We start from the raw sequence: 17,899 nt of genomic DNA, 5'->3' as shown, positions 1-17,899 counted from the left end.
TTATATCACTCAAAATTATAATCACAGATCATCTATAATTCTTCACAAAATATCTCTTAATTCTATTAAAGAATGAATGTTGTTTGAATGAGTGGAGTGACCTAAAGAAAAGGATCTGGGTTTCATTTCATTTAAAAGCTAATGCAGATAACAGAAACCTTATCCTAAAGCTAGTGGATCGGGTATCTACTTTTTTTCAGCACTTACCATTCAGACAGTAATGACGTTTGGGGGCATCTTAACCTAAACAAGTACTTAGCATTACATCTCACCTGGGTCAACAGTCTAGGGTATCAGAGTTAAACTCTGTTACTGTAAATTAATGGAAAATGTAACTGCACTTTGCTGAAAGATCAATGTCCAATAAAGGCTGCACAATCAAATCTTGTTGCAATGATTGAGGTCTAATTTAATTGCCTTTCAAAGATAAGGTGGTAATCAACACAGCTTTAACTGATCTTTTTTACTAGTTCAATTACATGCTAATGACTAGTGCCAAGTCAGAATCTTTAACTACTTATACTTATTAAATCTTACGTTAGTAATGAAAAATTACTTTAGCTTACACAATCGATAGAACACACATCTTAATTACTGTATTTCACTTTTATACCATTTTATGTGCTTGACAAATGTTTCACAAGAGCTTTCCCAACAATAAGAAGTGTTATTAGTAGTGACTACAATCCACAGAGTATTTTTCTAATATAAATTGGAGATCAGATGTTGAGAAAAAAAATTCTTTAAATGAGGATGTGGATAAAATAGTTTCCAATGACACAAGCTCGGCCATCCAGCGACTTCTCAGACCTGTTTTGCTAATTTAGAGTACATTTAATACAACTCTAGGCACACAGGCTTCAATAGGTGTGGCACGCCGGCTCAGTAGTTGTGGCTCGCGGGCTCTAGAGCACAGGCTCAGTAGTTGTGGTGCACAGGCTTAGTTGCTCTGCAGCATGTAGGATCTTCCCAGACCAGGGATCACACCCGTGTCCCCTGCATTGGCAGGCGGATTCTTAACCACTGTGCCACCAGGGAAGCCCCTAGTAAGTGTATTTCTAAGTTCAGTTAGCTTTCTAGTAAAGAAACTGTGATTTCATATACTGCCTTCTGTAAAAATCTCCTATTTGGGGAAAGGATAAATGTTAGAAAAGGCAAATGACAAAAAAAAAAAAAAAGTTAAGTTGGACATCATCAAAATTAAAAACTTTTGTGTTTTAAAGGACACTATCAAGAAAATAAAAGACAACTGATAGAATGGGAGAAAATATTTGCAAATCATATATATGATAAAGGGACCTGTAGCCAGAATATATAAAGAACTCTTCTAACTCAACCCAATTGAAAAATAGATTTGGACAGACATTTCTCCAAAGAAATTATACAAATAGCTACTAAACACATGAAAGGCGTTTAACTATTAGGGAAATGCAAATCAAAACCACAATGAGATACCACTTTATACCCACTAGGATGGCTACAATCAAAAAGACATAATAACAAGTGTTCGCATGAAATGTGGAGAAGTTGGAACCCTCATACATTGCTAGTGGGAATGTAAAATAGTGCAGCCACTTCGGAAAAGTTTGACCGTTCCACAAAATATCAAACATGGAGTTATATTACACAGCAATTCTGTTCCTAGGATACATACCCTAGAGGACTGAAAATATGTTCACACAAAAACTTGTACACAAGTGCGCATAGCATTATTCATTCTAGCAAAGAAGTGGAAACAAATATCAACTGATGAATGGATAAAAATAAAATTTGGCATATTCACACAACAGAATATTATTCAACCAAAAAAAGCAAGGAAGTACTGATCCATGCTACAGCATTGACAAAGCTTTCTTGAAAACATTACACTAAGTGAAAAAAGCCCATCATAAAAGCTCATACATTGTGTGATTCCACTTATATGAAATGTCCAGAATAGGCAAATCTATAGAGACAGAAAGTGGATTAGTGATTGCCTAGGACTGGGGAGGTTGGTAGGAAATGGGGAGTGACTGTTAATGGGCACAGGGATTCTTTTGGGGGTGATGAAACTGTTCCAAAATTGATTGTGGTGATGGTTGCACAATTCTGTGACTATACTTAAAACATTGAATTGTACACTTTAAATGGAAGAACTGTATGGCATGTGAATTATCTTTCAATAAAGCTGTTAAAAAACTAGTAAAGGGGGGAGGGGAAGTGGGCAGTTAGTGTTTAATAGGTATAGAGTTTCAATTGTGTAAGATAAAAAGAGTTCTGGAGGTAGATGATATTGATGGTGGTACAGTAATGTGAATGTACTTAATAACACTGAACTGTACACTTAAAAATGGTTAACATGATAATTTCTGTGTGATGTGTATTTCACCATAAATAAAAATTAAATTTAAAAATTAGTAAAGGATTCATTATTACTATGATAAAATATAACTGCATAATTTCTATAGAAAATAACTGTTTAGAAAAATGTTAGAAATTAAAAGAGGTAAAACATTAACATCATTTTATATGTTGTATTCTTGGAATTTTAAAAATTTTAGTATGAAACCTGGTTTTTATTTTTTTAACATCTTTATTGGAGTATAATTGCTTTACAATGGTGTGTTAGTTTCTGCTTTGTAACAAAGTGAATCAGCTATACATATACACATATCCCCATATCTCCTCCCTCTTGCGTCTCCTTCCCAACCTCCCTAACCCACCCCTCTAGGTGGACACAAAGCACCGAGCTGATCTCCCTGCGCTATGCGGCTGCTTCCCACTAGCCATCTATTTTACATTTGGTAGTGTATATATGTCCATGCCACTCTCTCACTTTGTCCCAGCTTACACTGCCCCCTCCCCATGTCCTCATGTCCATTCTCTACGACTGTGTCTTTATTCCTGTCCTGCCCCTAGGTTCTTCAGAACCTTTTTTCTTTTTTTTAGATTCCATATGTATGTGTTAGCATACGGTATTTGTTTTTCTCTTTCTGACTTACTTTGCTCTGTATGACAGTCTCTAGGTCCATCCACCTCACTACTAATAACTCAATTTTGTGAAACCTAGTTTGAATTAAATAGATGAAATCTCATTTGGGATCATTTTTAGTAGCATTAAGAAAAGGGTATACTTGGTTTGAGATACTTTAAGGCCAGGGACTGCCCTGGCAGTCCAGTGGTTAAGATTCCGTGCTTCCACTGCAGAGGGCATGGGTTCATCCCTGGTCGGGGAACCAAGATCCTGCATGCTGCGAGGCATGGCCAAAAAGTTTTTTTTAATTTTAAAAACTTAAAAAAGATAAGACCAGGGACTTCCCTGGCGGTCCAGTGGTTAAGACTTCGCCTTCCAATGTAGGGGGTGCGGGTTCGATCCCTGGTCGGGGAGCTAAGATCCCACATGCCTCGCGGCCAAAAAAACCAAAACATAAAACAGGAGCAATACTGTAACAAATTCAATAAAGACTTTAAAAAAATCGTCGACGTCAAAAAAGTCTTAAAAAAAAAAAAAGATAAGACCAAAGAAAAGTATGTAAAATGTTAGTAAATGAAAATATCCTCTTTTAGATCCTAGTTGCTAGATAAAGAATGTCAGCTACTACTAGAATGAGGTTTTGTATAGTATTGCTTATAGCTATTTTAGTTGCACTTATATCATTTTAAATACAGTTTATGAACATTGTACTACTCCATTATATTATTAATTTATCTTCAGTAATATTTATTGTATCAATTTAAACGCTGTAAAACTTCATGAAAAGTAGCTTAAACAAGGATTTTGATAAACAAAAGCTTTCAGTTTTTAAAAGCAAATCATGTACTTCTTAAGGAAGATTTGAAGTATTTTGTTGTTGTTGATAGAATTATGAACCTTATAAACTCAGTATTTTTTAGTTAACCTAAATACATAAATCTATTCGAATTCATCTTATGAAAAGAGATGTGTCATCAGATATATGATCATTATATGCTTTAGTGATTCATGGACCTTGTTACATACATTCTTTGTAATGTATGAATTATTTAGTAAGAAAAATCACAATAATTTTGTTGTTACTCAAAAATTTATGGGTTGGCAGAAACAATTATGCAGCCCCTGAAGCTGGTATGTTAAGGTAACATCATTAACGCTACATAGTGTGATTTTTTTAGTAGTTATTTGACATAACCTTTACTGCTTTTGCTAGAATATATCAGTAATTTTATAACAAGCTGTCTGTAAGCAGAATATTGAATTTATTAACCACAAAGTGATTCATTTTACCCTATTTTCATATAAGTGCATAACTTAAAATCAGATCTAAAAAGTTGTCTACCCTAACCCTAAAGGAAAAATAAAAATATACAAAATAAAAATCCGTACTCTAATAAATAGATGTGAATTTAAAACTCCATTTAAGGAAAATGGATATTTTTATTTCAAAAAATGTATATATTTATGAATTGGATTAAAATAATTCATAAAAGTAGGAGATTAGGGCTTCCCTGGTGGCATAGTGGTTAAGAATCCGCCTGCCAATGCAGGGGACACGGGTTTGATCCCTGGCCCGGGAAGATCCCACATGCCGCAGAGCAACTAAGCCCGTGTGCCACAACTACTGAGCCTGTGCTCTAGAGCCTGTGCTCTGCAACAAGAGAAGCCACGACAATGAGAGGCCCGCGCGCCGCAACAAAGAGTAGCCCCCGCTTGCCTCATCTAGAGAAAGCCCATGCACAGCAAGGAAGACCCAACACAGCCAAAATTAAAAACGAAAAAAAAAAAAGTAGATTATCTTGCAACCTTTCTTTACACATAGTATTAAGGCTCTGACTGTGAGATAAAGTCAAATTTTTAGTTTCTTATGCTTTCAAATATCCAAATTTTATAAAATGAAAGGACCAAGAATTTCAAAGTTTGAATTAAAATCTAAATAGTGTCACTTACTTTTAGATTACATTAAAAATCAACAGTCATTCATTCATCCTACAAATCTTTTGCATTGACCATGTTGAAGGCAAATTTTATTCAATACTAATTTTACCTGTCAACAAAATCTAGTAGTTCTGAATCTATATCCAAGGTCCATTCAAGCCATACTGAAAAAGACTACTTCTGTACAAAGCTGGAAGAGAACAATGTGTTACTAATCTTTGTATTTCCAGTATCTGTCATATAATGAAGGCTCTATGTCAAATGAACATGTGATGATTCAAAATTAAAAAGAAAACATGCCTTCATTTTTAAGAGCTTTAAGAAAAGGATACTTTAATTGGAAATCATATGGATTCTTTACAAGAACAGCAACAAATTTTGAAATATTATCTCAGGTGTAATGCACAAACTTACACTGTTCCATGCCTTCTGAAAAATAAAAGATTGGAATCTTGTTGCGTTATCCTTTTGAGGCATCTCAAAAGGTGCCATCTATTTTCCCATACAGGAATTTTACTATTTTAAAGTCAAACAGAATGATGTGTAGAAGTATGTGAAATGAAACATTAATCAGAAACTACTAGGATGAGTTAGACTTACTCTTTTTAAACAGAACTAGAAATAGTGTGTTGGTAACAAGGAGACAAGAAGAATATTTTAATTGATTTGGCAAAAAATGGAATGGGGTGCCTCTTGAGGAAGTGAGTCCCGTTATTGGAGATGTTCAGAGAGGCTGTATGACAATTCCTTAGGTAAATGTGGAGAGAATTCTTGAATTGGGCAGAAGATTAGATTGGTGATTTTGTAAGTTTCCTTTAACTCTGAAATTTTATTATCATTCTTTCATGCCTGATTTAGCTTGATGTTTATTGCTGTTCCACTATGTGTGTAATACAAAGAACCTTGTTTTGGAGATGAAAAATATGGTTTAAGTCTTGCTATACCATTACTGGTTGAATATAATTGAGAAAAATTAGAGCCTTCTTAGTGTCTCCATATATACAATAAGGAGTTTATCTAACACTCACATATTGTTTCTTTGTGCCAGGTCCTAGACTAAGCACTTTACACATATTAGCTCCCTTAATCCTATTTTTATTCCCATTTTTTAAGCTGTGGAAACCAAGAAGTCTTGCTCAATGTCACACATGGTGAGTGTTATTCCAGTCCCTGTAACCTGTCTACAGAGTCCAAATTCTTAACCATTACTTTATACTTCCCTACGATGCACAGGATAATGAAGGGAGATGTGCTTTGCAAGCTCTAAAGCCCCACAAAAATGTGAGATATAGTTTGTTGGTTAATATAAAGAAAAGAATATAGATAAGTTTAAACCATCAAAAAAGGGAAATAAAGCTTAAGTGATTTGTAGGAACACCAGCCTACTCTACCTGAGAGAAAATGTATTACGTAGAAATTAAATCCAATGACATCATAAATTAATAAATTAATTCATGTTACAGCGTCTAAAATCCATAGCACATACTTGGCGCTCTATGAATATCTGTTGAACTGTTGCTTCTGCTTCTGCATGAGTGCTGGAATTGCTCCCACTGTTCTTTTCCATTCCTGCCACAACACAAAAGAGCAGACTTTCCCATCACACTTTCAAGGGTTTGTCTCTTACCACTTTTTTTTTTAATTTTTAAAAAAATTTATTTATTTTATTTATTTATTTTTGGCTGTGTTGGGTCTTCGTTGCTGCGTGCGGGCTTTCTCTAGTTGCGGCGAGCGGGGGCTATTCTTCATTGCGGTGCACGGGCTTCTCGTTGTGGTGGCTTCTCTTGTTGAACAGCATGGGTTCTAGGCGGGCGGGCTTCAGTAGTTGCAGCACTTGGGCTCAGTAGTTGTGGTTCGTGGGCTCTAGAGCGCAGGCTCAGTAGTTGTGGTGCACGGCCTTACTTGCTCCGCTGCATGTGGGATTTTCCTGGACCAGGGCTCGAACCCCTGTCCCCTGCATTGGCAGGCTGATTCTGAACCACGGCGCCACCAGGTAAGTCCCATCACTTTTGTCCATGCTTCTTCATATCCTTTTTTTAAAGTAATGGATATTAAGCACTATGAAGAAAATGCTTATGTTTATTTTTCAGTTGTTATTATAATAACAATAAATTATATCTTTTTCAAATTAAAATTTCTAAGACATTACTACAAGTGTGTAGAAATGCAACTTATTTTTTAAAAAAACTTTTTATTTTGGAATAACTTTAGATTTACAGAAAAGTTGCAAATATAGTACAGAGAGTTCCCATCACCCAGATTCCCCTAATGTTAGCATTGCACCTATGTCAAAACTGAAAAGTCAGCATTGGTACATTATTACTAACTAAACTCCAGACTTTATTCAGATTTCACCGGTTTTTCATTACTGTCCTTTGTCTGTTCCAGGATTCCACTGAGGATCCCACGATACATTTCATTGTCATGTCTCCTTAGTCTCCTCAGGTCTGTGATAGTTTCTTTGCATTTTGTTTTTTATGACCTTGGCAGTTTTGAGTATTTGTCAGGTATTTTGTAGACTGTCCCTCAATTTGGGTTTGTCTGATGGTTTTCTCATGATTAGATTGGGGTTATGGGTTTGGGGAAGAAGACCCCACAGGTCAAATGCCCTTCTTGTTGCATCATATAGGAGAGTACATGACATCAACATCACATCACTGGTGATGTTAACCTTGATCACTTGTTTAGGATGGTGTCTGCAAGATTTCTCCACTAGAAACTTACTGTTTTTATCCTCTATTCTCATCATATTCCTTTAAATCAAAATCAACAAGTATTGGGAATTCCCTGGTGGTCCAGTGGTTAGGACTTGGCACTTTCACTGCTGGGGCCCGGGTTCAATCCCCGTTTGGGGGACTAAGATCCCTCAAGCCACGTGGTGTGGCCAAAGAGAAAGAAAGAAACAAAAAACAAAAACCCCCAAATAAACAAGTATTTGAATGATATATGTAGGGACCCACACCCGGCACTGAAGAAGACAAGTGGAATTTTTGAACACAGGAGGCAGTCAACATTTGTTATAAAGTTTGTGGTTCAGTGGGAGTCTATAATTGTTGTGGTCTCAGTCTCCACGATGGCAGTGGTTGTGGAAAGGCCAAGGAGCAATTGCAGCTCAAGACAGGCAGGAGATGCACATGGTAGTTGCATTCCTATTACTCAACCCACTTTGCCTTCAAAATCCAGTCATTCATTTAACAAATATTATTAAAGTGCCCACTGTGTGTCAGGTACTATTTTAGGTACTAGGGACATGGCAGTGAATAAAACACATACCGGTCCCTCCCTCGCCAAGTTACAGTTTAGTGAGGAGACAAATACAGGATTGAGACATGTGGCATGGCAGATAGCGGTGAGGGCCAGGAGAAAAGTAAACCAGGGAAGGGGACCAGGAATTGTGCACACCTGCGTGCTCACATCTGTGGGTGGGGTGGGTTTGGGGCTGGTTTTCAAGACTGTGCTAAGGGAAGGCCTCAACACGAAGGTGGTTTTTAAGTCAAGATCTGCAGGAGGAAGTGAGCCATGTGAATATTGGGATAAGAGCAATCCAGGGAGAGGAAAGGGCAAATGCAAGACCCCGAGGTGGGATGCCTGATATGTTCAAGGAAAAGTAAGAAGGAGGCTGGTGTGAATGATGTTTGAGAGATCATAAGGCCAGAAGGTGTGGAGGGCAGACTGTGTAGAGTTTTGCAGGTCATGGAAAGGACTTTAGTTTTTATTCTGTACAAGTTAGGAGGCCATCAGAATAGTTTTAACCAAAGGGGTGACTTGGTATTCTAACCCTGGTAATTGGGTTGAGCATAGACCATTGGTAGCAGTGGCAAGAATGGAAACAGAACTTTAAGAGAGAAATATAATATAAATGTAATGGTAGTTTGGACTGGGATAGTATCTGAGAAGCAGTGGGAAGGGATCAGATTCTCGGTTAAGGATTGGAGTTTGGGAGCAATGTAAAAAGATATGAAAGAAAACATCTCTGAACTTATAGTAGTAAAATGTTAATTTTCCTCATTTAAAAATTACTTTATAACAAAAAAGATAAATAAGTCAATTTAAAAACGGGCAAAGGACTTGAATAGACAATTCTCCAAAGAAGATATACAAATGGCCAACAAGTATATGAAAAGATGAACATCACTAATCACTAGGGAAATGCAAATCTCAACCACTTTGAGATATCACCTCATACTCATGAGAATATGGCTTCTAACAAAAATATAGAAAATAACAAGTGTTGGTGAAGGTGTAGAGAAACTGGAACTCTTGGGCTACTGGTGGGAATGTAAAATGGTGCAGCCATTGTGGAACATGGCAGCTCCTCAAAAAATTAAAAATAGAATTATCATATGATCCAGCAATTCTACTTGTGGGTATATATCCAAAAGAATTGAAAGCACAAATTGAGTTGGTTTTGCCCATAGTACTATCAATAAAAACCATTTTAACAAATCATGAGTTCATAGAAAATCTCTGGCCTTGTGGTCTACTTTCTCAAATAATAGGAAATGAACTTTCAATAAAAAGTGCATGGGGACCTTGAACAAATGGTTTGTTTTTCACAAGACTGAAGTGCAGGTGGAAAAGGGCAATTCTTTTTTTTTTTTAAACATCTTTATTGGGGTATAATTGCTTTACAATGGTGTGTTAGTTTCTGCTTTATAACAAAGTGAATCAGTTATACATATACATATGTTCCCATATGTCTTCCCTCTTGCGTCTCCCTTCCTCCCACCCTCCCTATCCCACCCCTCCAGGCTGTCACAAAGCACCGAGCCAATATCCCTGTGCCATGTGGCTGCTTCCCACTAGCTATCTACCTTACTACGTTTGTTAGTGTGTATATGCCCATGACTCTCTCTTGCCCTGTCACAGCTCACCCTTCCCCCTCCCCATAACCTCAAGTCCGTTCTCTAGGAGGTCTGCGTCTTTATTCCTGCCTTACCCCTAGGTTCTTCATGACATTTTTTTTTTCTTAAATTCCGTATATATGTGTTAGCATACGGTATTTGTCTTTTTCTTTCTGACTTACTTCACTCTGTATGACAGACTCTAGGTCTATCCACTTCATTACAAATAGCTCAATTTCATTTCTTTTTATGGCTGAGTAATATTCCATTGTATATATGTGCCACATCTTCTTTATCCATTCATCCGATGATGGGCACTTAGTTTGTTTCCATCTCCGGGCTATTGTAAATAGAGCTGCAATGAACATTTTGGTACATGACTCTTTTTGAATTTTGGTTTTCTCAGGGTATATGCCCAGTAGTGGGATTGCTGGGTCATATGGTAGTTCTATTTGTAGTTTTTTAAGGAACCTCCATACTGTTCTCCATAGTGGCTGAACCAATTCACATTCCCACCAGCAGTGCAAGAGTGTTTGGAAAAGGGCAATTCTTTGACTACCTGGAGGATCTGACTAAATGAATTTCTACCTAAGCTCTTCATTTACAATAACTGAAAAGAGATAATTTATCTTCTAAAATGGACTTTCAAATTAAATATAAAAGGAATGTAGGGATTTCCCTGGTGGTGCAGTGGTTAAGAATCCACCTGACAATGCAGGGGACACAGGTTTGAGCCCTGGTCGGGGAAGATCCTACGTGCCGCGGAGGAGAAGCCCGCACACCACAACGAGCGGTACTAGAGAAAGCCTGGGCGCAGCAACGAAGACCCACGCAGCCATAAATAAATCAATAATAAATAACTAACTAAATAAAACAAATACTACCAAAAGAAAAAAGGAATGCAGGTAGAGAAAATATGCAGTAAAAAACTGATATTATACCCAAACTGACCAGTATTTAAATTATTTTTTCTCTCGCATTCATCAACTATTTGTTAGAGAGGGGAATGATACTCCTCTCCCACCGAATTTATACAAAATGCAGCCCCTCAAAGTAAAGCGATATGTGGACTTTTCTTAGAGGTAAAGGACGAAACTACGCGTTGCAGTTTGTAAACAAACTTCTGTATAGGCATCATAGATGAACAAAATTATGCATTTAAAAATCTGAGGTTAACAAGGAATTTAAAAATAACCAAGCTACTGCCTGTGATATCACTGCGTAAACATTGGTATCTAGTTGAAAGTTTATGGACTGTCTAGGATATTTTTTTTCAAAGGTTTAATAAGAAAAGATGATGCCACTACTGCAACTGTACCCAGGCAGTTAAACTCTTCACTGAATTTCTTTACTGTTGCTTTTGAATAGTGCGCTGTTTGCTATTTTAGGGTAACCATAGGGGTAACGGACCTCACTAAAAAATCCACACTCGCTTTGCTCATTTGGGAGAAAGATGATCCTCCGGATCTGTGACTTGGAAGAAGGAAAAAAAGACAACCTTGCTCTTGATCATTTGATGCACAAACCTCCACGAATATTTAGTACAGGTCCTGATAAAGTAGGAATAAACGAGAGGGGCAGTTCTATTTTTCTAGTCTTCTGAACAGGGAAACAACGCATCTTAAGCCATCAATCGGCTTTTGGCGGACCCCTGCTCTAGTTCAGTTTCCTCCTTCTTTTGTTAAATGTTTTCACCTCGCTGACTTTAATGAGGGTCGGGAAAAGAACGGGCTATCACCCGGTCGCCATGGGTGGTCACTTCGCGACAGGGGAGGTGGGGTCTCACGACTGTAGAGTCCAGTCTGTCCCCTCACTCCGACCCCAGCGCCAAGCCCTTGCTCCTCGGGTCCCGCCCACCGGCGAGCGGGGGCGGGGCCGGACACGAGCTGCCCTCTTCTAACATGGCGCCGCGGGAGGCGGGTCCCCTCGCCGCCTTCCAGGGTTCCGGCGCCGCGCGTTTTGGTTCCGGAGTAACAGTGCCCTCGCCGCCGCCTTCTCCCTCCTGCCGCCGCCTTCCCCCTTCTACCGCCGCCTTCCCCCTCCTGCCGCCGCCGCCGCCGACGCCGCCGCCGCCGCCGGGACGCGCGGCCTCGGGTTGCAGGTTGTGAGTCGCACGCGCCGTGCACTCTGGCTCGGGGTGGGGCAGAGGACTCGCCCCCGACCCTCCCGCGGAGGGCCCCCTCGGCTTTCTTGTGGTCCGGCGGCCCTGGGGCTCCTTCCTAACAGCCCCGGACTGAGTCCCCTCAAGTCGGGGACCCTCCCCGCTTCTTTAAGGAGGAGTGGACACCTGCCGCCGTATCTATCTAAAACGGCGTCTTCTCTGTGCTGTCCCCTCACACCCACACAGACGGCAGAGAGCTGCAAGATGCCGTTTGCTCTCTTTTCCAACTCCAGAACCTTCTGATCTCTGCTAGTTCCTACTGGCTCCTACCCCTTGCTCCGTCCACGCTCACAGGGAGACATCCCTCAACCCCATACAGCCGGGGCCTGGCTCCGAGCCTGCGGGCTGCTTCCGGACCACCTCCTCTCTTCACTCCTCCTCCCCCTCTGTCCTCTGACCCTCAGTCCCCTTGTCACCTCTAAGAGCCCCCGCCTAACCAGGAGCCAGGGGGTTCCCCCCTACCAGGATGTGAGCCCCTTTAACCTGTAATGTTGTGGCTGGCCCTTGGCCCCTTCCATGCCATGGAGAACCAGGTGCTGGTGATTCGCATCAAGATTCCAAATAGTGGAGCCGTGGACTGGACAGTGCACTCTGGGCCGCAGCTACTCTTCAGGGATGTGCTGGTAAGTGCTAATCTCAGTGTTCCTAGCGAGGGGGCACAGGGATTTGTAGGGCAGTAAGCACCTTGATCACCAAATCTTACCCTGGTGGCCTGAGCTAGTGGCCATTGCTGGCCTCGTATGGGGGCAGTTTTATTTCTTCCACCACAAGCATTGATTAATTGTATAGACTGAAATCTGACAAGTGTGCAGGTTCCTGGCGAAGTAGAGATGAATCACATTGGACCCCTGCCCTCAAGGAACTCACAGCCTGGACTGGGACATAACACACAGAAGCAACCAGCTGGGATACAGAAAGCTGAATCTAGAAGAGAGTTTTTCTCAAGGATTTTTTGGAATGTCCCTGGCCAAATTCCAGCCTGTCTTTCTACTGAGTTCTCTAAACTTGGTAGCTAGTGGGAAAGGGAAACAAGGCAACTCTAACCAATCATGTTTCAGCAAGCCTAAGACATCATAAGTTTTAAGATATTATTTTATGTACCGCTAAGAAAGAAAAAAAATGCGACCTGTTAAACTGTGACATGCCACACATCGTACAAAACCCAATTTCAGAGATGTTAAAATAGAGGGGAAAATACGCATCTTAGAGTCAATGGTGTAGTCTTACTTTCATAATAAATATTCAAAATATATTTCAAATAAAATCATGGAATGTTAGAGCAGAGGATAACCTTGGAGGTGGCCTGTTGAGCCCTCTGATCTTTTTTGCAGATAGTTACTGAGGAGCAGTGAGGTGAAATGGCTTTTCCAAAGCCATGTTACTTGTGAGTGGGAGAGTCAGTGCCAGAACTCAGATTTCCTTACTTTACTTGGTATTTATTTCCACATGCTGTAGTACTACTTCTCAGCTTTTAGTATTCATGTGAGATAGAGTACATCGTGCCCATTTTATATTTTGAATAACTGCGCTATCAAAGGCAGAGCTGACATACCAAGGAGCATGTTGCAAGTACCAGATCTATACTGGAACTTACCTGCAGGATAAGATGGGGCTGGGTGGAGGTTTGGGGGAAGAGGAAGATCTGGGATGTGGTTTTTGGTTGTCATAGGTTACTCAATCAAAATTTGATCTGTGTACCGTCATTTTGAGTTCTGGATGTTACTGACCACCTAGAACATACAGATCTTCAGGTGTCTGCACAAGGAGTGCAGAAGCTGGAGTAAACCAGCAGCCTCCGATCTTGTACACATATGCCATCCTTCTCTTTGCATCCAGAGTTCTCCACACGCTCACATGCACATGGATCTCCCTTCATGGTAAGGCCCAAACTCCTTGGCGTGGTCCTCTGGGCACATATATATATATATATTTTTTTAAATTTATTTATTTATTTATTTATTTTTGGCTGAGTTGGATCTTTGTTGCTGCACGTGGGCTTTCTCTAGTTGCTGTGAGCGGGGGCTACACTTCGTTGCGATGCGCGGGCTTCTCAATGTGGTGGCTTCTCTTGTTGCAGAGCACGGGGTGTAGGCGTGCAGGCTTCAGTAGTTGTGGCTCGTGGGCTCTAGAGCGCAGGCTCAGTAGTTGTGGCTCATGGCCTTAGTTGATCCGCAGCAGGTGGGATCTTCCCGGACCAGGGCTCGAACCCGTGTCACCTGCGTTGGCAGATGGATTCTTAACCACTGCGCCACGAGGGAAGCCCCTGTGGGCCCATCTTGATTGGCTTGTACCTGCCTGGCACCAGCTTCATCTCTCACTACACCCCCATGAGCATCCTGTCTTCCAGATATATAGAATTAACCGTGAGTTCTCCCAGGTGCCCAGGCCTCCTTCACTGGGCCTCTGTCTTCAGCTCGCCAACTCCCACCTGTCCTTCAAAGCCCAGCTTGGCTTTTCCTCTGTGTTGGTCTTGGTCACATGCCCCTCCTCTGTGTTTCCACAACTTTGTTTTGGCAAAGTATATGGGTTTTGTGCTAATTTTGTCTGTCTCCTCCACGAGATGGTAAACTTCTGGAGGAGACGGACACCTCTGTTTCCTCTCTGTTTCTGTTGCTTCATAGGACCCTGAAATATTTGTTTAATGAGGAAGCTTCAAGGAGGATACACACCGTTATGGTTTTGTGGACAGCACACTAGGTTTTGAATCAAGAAATTTGTGTTTAATTGTAAACCATCCCACTAACTAGGCAGTCACTCTGCCTCTCTGAGCCTCAGTTTCTTTATTTGTAAATTAGGGATAATGATACCTGCCTCAAAGACTTGTAAAGATTAAGTGAGATTGTGTCTCTGATGAGAAAGACAAGAGCTTTCTTTCACTTTACTCATTTGAGACAACAGAAGGTATTATTTTAAGTAGAATGGTACAGTGTTAAAAACACAAACTGGAGCCAGGCTGACTGCGTTTACATCGTAAGCCTTACCAGACTCACTTGGGCAAGTGTCTTCTGTATCTCAGTTTCTTCATCTGTAAAAAGACAAAAATAGGGTTGGGGGTTAAAAGTAGTGCCTACCTCACAGAGTTCTGAGGACTAGTGGAGTTGGTATGTGTAAAGTACTTACAACAATCTGGAGCATAGTAAGTGCTCCGTAAGTGTTGTTATTGCAGCAGAAGGGATAGGGCCTGGGCATCTCTCAATTGTACATTGGCTCAAGGATGACTGGCCTAAAAATAAACTTTGCACAAACGGTTCCACCATCGAGAGCTCAGCGTGCCATGTGCCACGTGCTTGCTCAGGTACACCCAGGTGGAGCGTGTTATGTTGGGAAGGCCTCATGGAGGGCTCGTGACAATGGGTGCTGTATATCAAGTTCTTGGAACTGCAAGCTCAAATCCTGGAGGACTCCTTAGATCTCTTTTCCAGGTTTACCTTATCTCTTCATTGAGAAATAGGCAAAAAACCAACAGTCACATCAGCATCTTTGGCTTGGAACCTTAAAATCTAAAGCCAAATGAAACCTGGAACGTTCCCCTTCATCTGATATCTCTCCTCACTTCAGTTTTCAAATGAGGAAGCATGAACCCCTGATGGAGAAAATGCTAAAGCCACACAGCTGGTTTGTGGCAGAACCAGACACGGAAGCCAGAAGCAATTTGTAGTCACTGAGTCAGCTGGAGCTGAGGGTGTTTTGGACTCAGAGTCAGTAGTTGAGGGCTCCATTCACAGTTCCATCAAATGGCTGGGACTCTGTGGGCAAGTCACTGGGCCTCTCTGGGGCCTTTGTCCTTCGTCTGAATAGTTAGGGACTGGTGCATTGTGAAGTAGACCCAGCTGGTCCTCATAGGCAGAGGCATTTGGGTTATCTGTTTTTCAGCTTTCTGTGTTTCTCCGTGGCAATCCAGTCCCCAGTTAGGGGAAAATTGTGCAGGAGATCTGAATGTTCCTCCTTTCCTCTTGCTGTTTGAATCCTCTCTCCCAAGTTCCAGCCCAGATTTCCCCTCATCTGTGAAGTTTCTTCTATCTTAACTGAGACCGTGATTTTTACTGCCTTCTGAGTTAGCACCTACCGTTTGCTAATTTATGTCTTTTGTTTGGCTCTTTTATCATACTATAAGTGCTCTGATTTGTTAGTCTTTTAGGTTTGTCTCTATCTTTGTGACAGATTATAATCTTCCTAAAGTCAAGGAGCAAGTCTTATTCTTCTGTAGCCTACAGTTTTGTAATCTTTATCCTCCTGGCACGTTATAGATGCTCATTTATATTTTTGGTTTGCTATTTGTTTGACTGATTTATTGAAAGGAAGGAGAAGAAAAGGATCAAGAAATGATCACCAACAAGATATGTGAACTTATGTGCTCTTTCGAAACTTTCTTTGAGTAAAATGTTGAGAATAAGACAGGGTCATTTTGAAATAAGTCACTTAAAATACAACTGGAAAATACACATAAAATTAAATGTGCCTGCTTAGAAAAGACCAGGAGATACTGATTGAGTTTTACCTCTTTGTCATTATTATAGCCCCACTTTATTTGCTTTAACAGAACAATATGGTCAGTTGTGTTCACGTGATTCTCATGATTCTCTCAATCAGGTTTGCTTTTTCTTTCTCTCCCCCCCCCCCCGCATTAGGTGTAAAGTTTGTGTGGCTCCTTGTTGATGTTGATGGGCAAAGGAGGCCATTGCTGCTCAGCAGGGTTTTCAGACGGTTGTTAGAAGTTTGCTGTTTGACAGGTTCTGCTATTCATAAGTAGGAAGGATCCTAAATTAGTTTGCTAATACTCTAGGGTTCACATCTCAAGATTGGTTGTCTGGAAGTAAGCAGTGATAACCTAGACTTGGAGGGTTGGGGCAGTGGAGGGTCCCCCCACCCCCACCCCTTTTTAAACCAATACTGGCTAATCCTCAGTAAATGCTGTGGAAGGATGAAGTAAGTGAACCAAAGACCATCCTCCACTGATTGTCAGGTGCTGAAATTTAGGATTTCGTTATGAGGTAAGATTTGTAATGTGCCAGTCATTAGTGACTTGTTTTATTTATTTAACAGACACGAATACTTGCACTTACCATGTGCTAGACACTCTTGTAAACACTTTATAAATATTAACTCATTAGTCCTACAAGGTAGGTACAGTTATGATCTCATTTTTACATAGAAGGAAACGGAGGCACAGAGAAATTCAGTCACTCAGTGACTGAACGGCAGAGCCAAGGTCCAACCCGAGCAGTTTGGCTCCCGTCCACACTCTTAGGCGTTACACTGGCTGCTTGTGTATTCTATACTCGCTCAACAGTTTTCATTTAGCTGTCAATAAATACTTTCTGCCTACAAATATGTAGAAAGGATTTTTTTCAACACTAAAATCTTTTACAAATACTTCCACAGAAAGTTGTTTCATTTGCTAAGACTAGAGTAAGAAGAAAAAAATAATCTCTTTTGGCTCTAATGAGTGAGAGCTGCCTAAGATAGTTCCCTTTGATCAATTTTTTTTTTTGCGGTACACGGGCCTCTCACTGTTGCGGCCTCTCCCGTTGCGGAGCACAGGCTCCTTACGCGCAGGCTCAGCGGCCATGGCTCACGGGCGTAGCCGCTCCGCGGCACATGGGATCTTTCCGGACCGGGGCACGAACCCGTGTCCCCTGCATCGGCAGGCGGACTCTCAACCACTGCACCACCAGGGAAGTCCCCTTTGATCAATTTTATATGCACAGATTTATTTAAAACACACACACACACACACACACACACATACACAGTAGAGACAAGGCTATTATGCAAATTGCCACTGCAGCAAAAGCTTCTGAAGAACTGTCTTTAGAAGGAAGTTGCAGACGCCACCCTGCTAAGTGCCCTGCTTGGAAGGGCTGTGGGCTCCCTGCTGAGAAATACTGCAAGTGGCTTTGTCAGCTGGCTGCCTGGTGCCATTTGTGGCACGGCCCAGGAGGGACGTTGTGGCAGAGCTCCCTGAGAACAATGAGGTTTGCAGACCATTTGGGTTGGAGTGGA

At 41.0% G+C, this 17,899-nt stretch overlaps 1 protein-coding gene across 2 annotated transcripts in view; it reads left to right on the top strand.

The window, feature by feature from the left end:
• Nucleotides 1-11,665: 11,665 nt before the first annotated feature.
• Nucleotides 11,666-17,899, top strand: part of MAP2K5 (mitogen-activated protein kinase kinase 5) — a 263,415-nt gene continuing 257,181 nt past the window's right edge. The window contains exon 1 of one of the 2 annotated variants that reach the window (XM_060294075.2): nt 11,666-12,519. In XM_060294075.2, the coding sequence (XP_060150058.1) occupies nt 12,385-12,519 (135 nt within the window). In that variant the 5' untranslated portion in view covers nt 11,666-12,384. The remainder of the gene's footprint in view (nt 12,520-17,899) is intronic. The other variant, XM_030875161.3, reaches the window with a different exon arrangement.

This window comes from Globicephala melas, chromosome 2 (genome assembly GCF_963455315.2).
Source record: "Globicephala melas chromosome 2, mGloMel1.2, whole genome shotgun sequence".
NCBI classification, from domain to species: Eukaryota; Metazoa; Chordata; class Mammalia; order Artiodactyla; family Delphinidae; genus Globicephala; species Globicephala melas.
This window is presented reverse-complemented; position numbering and strand designations above follow the sequence as displayed.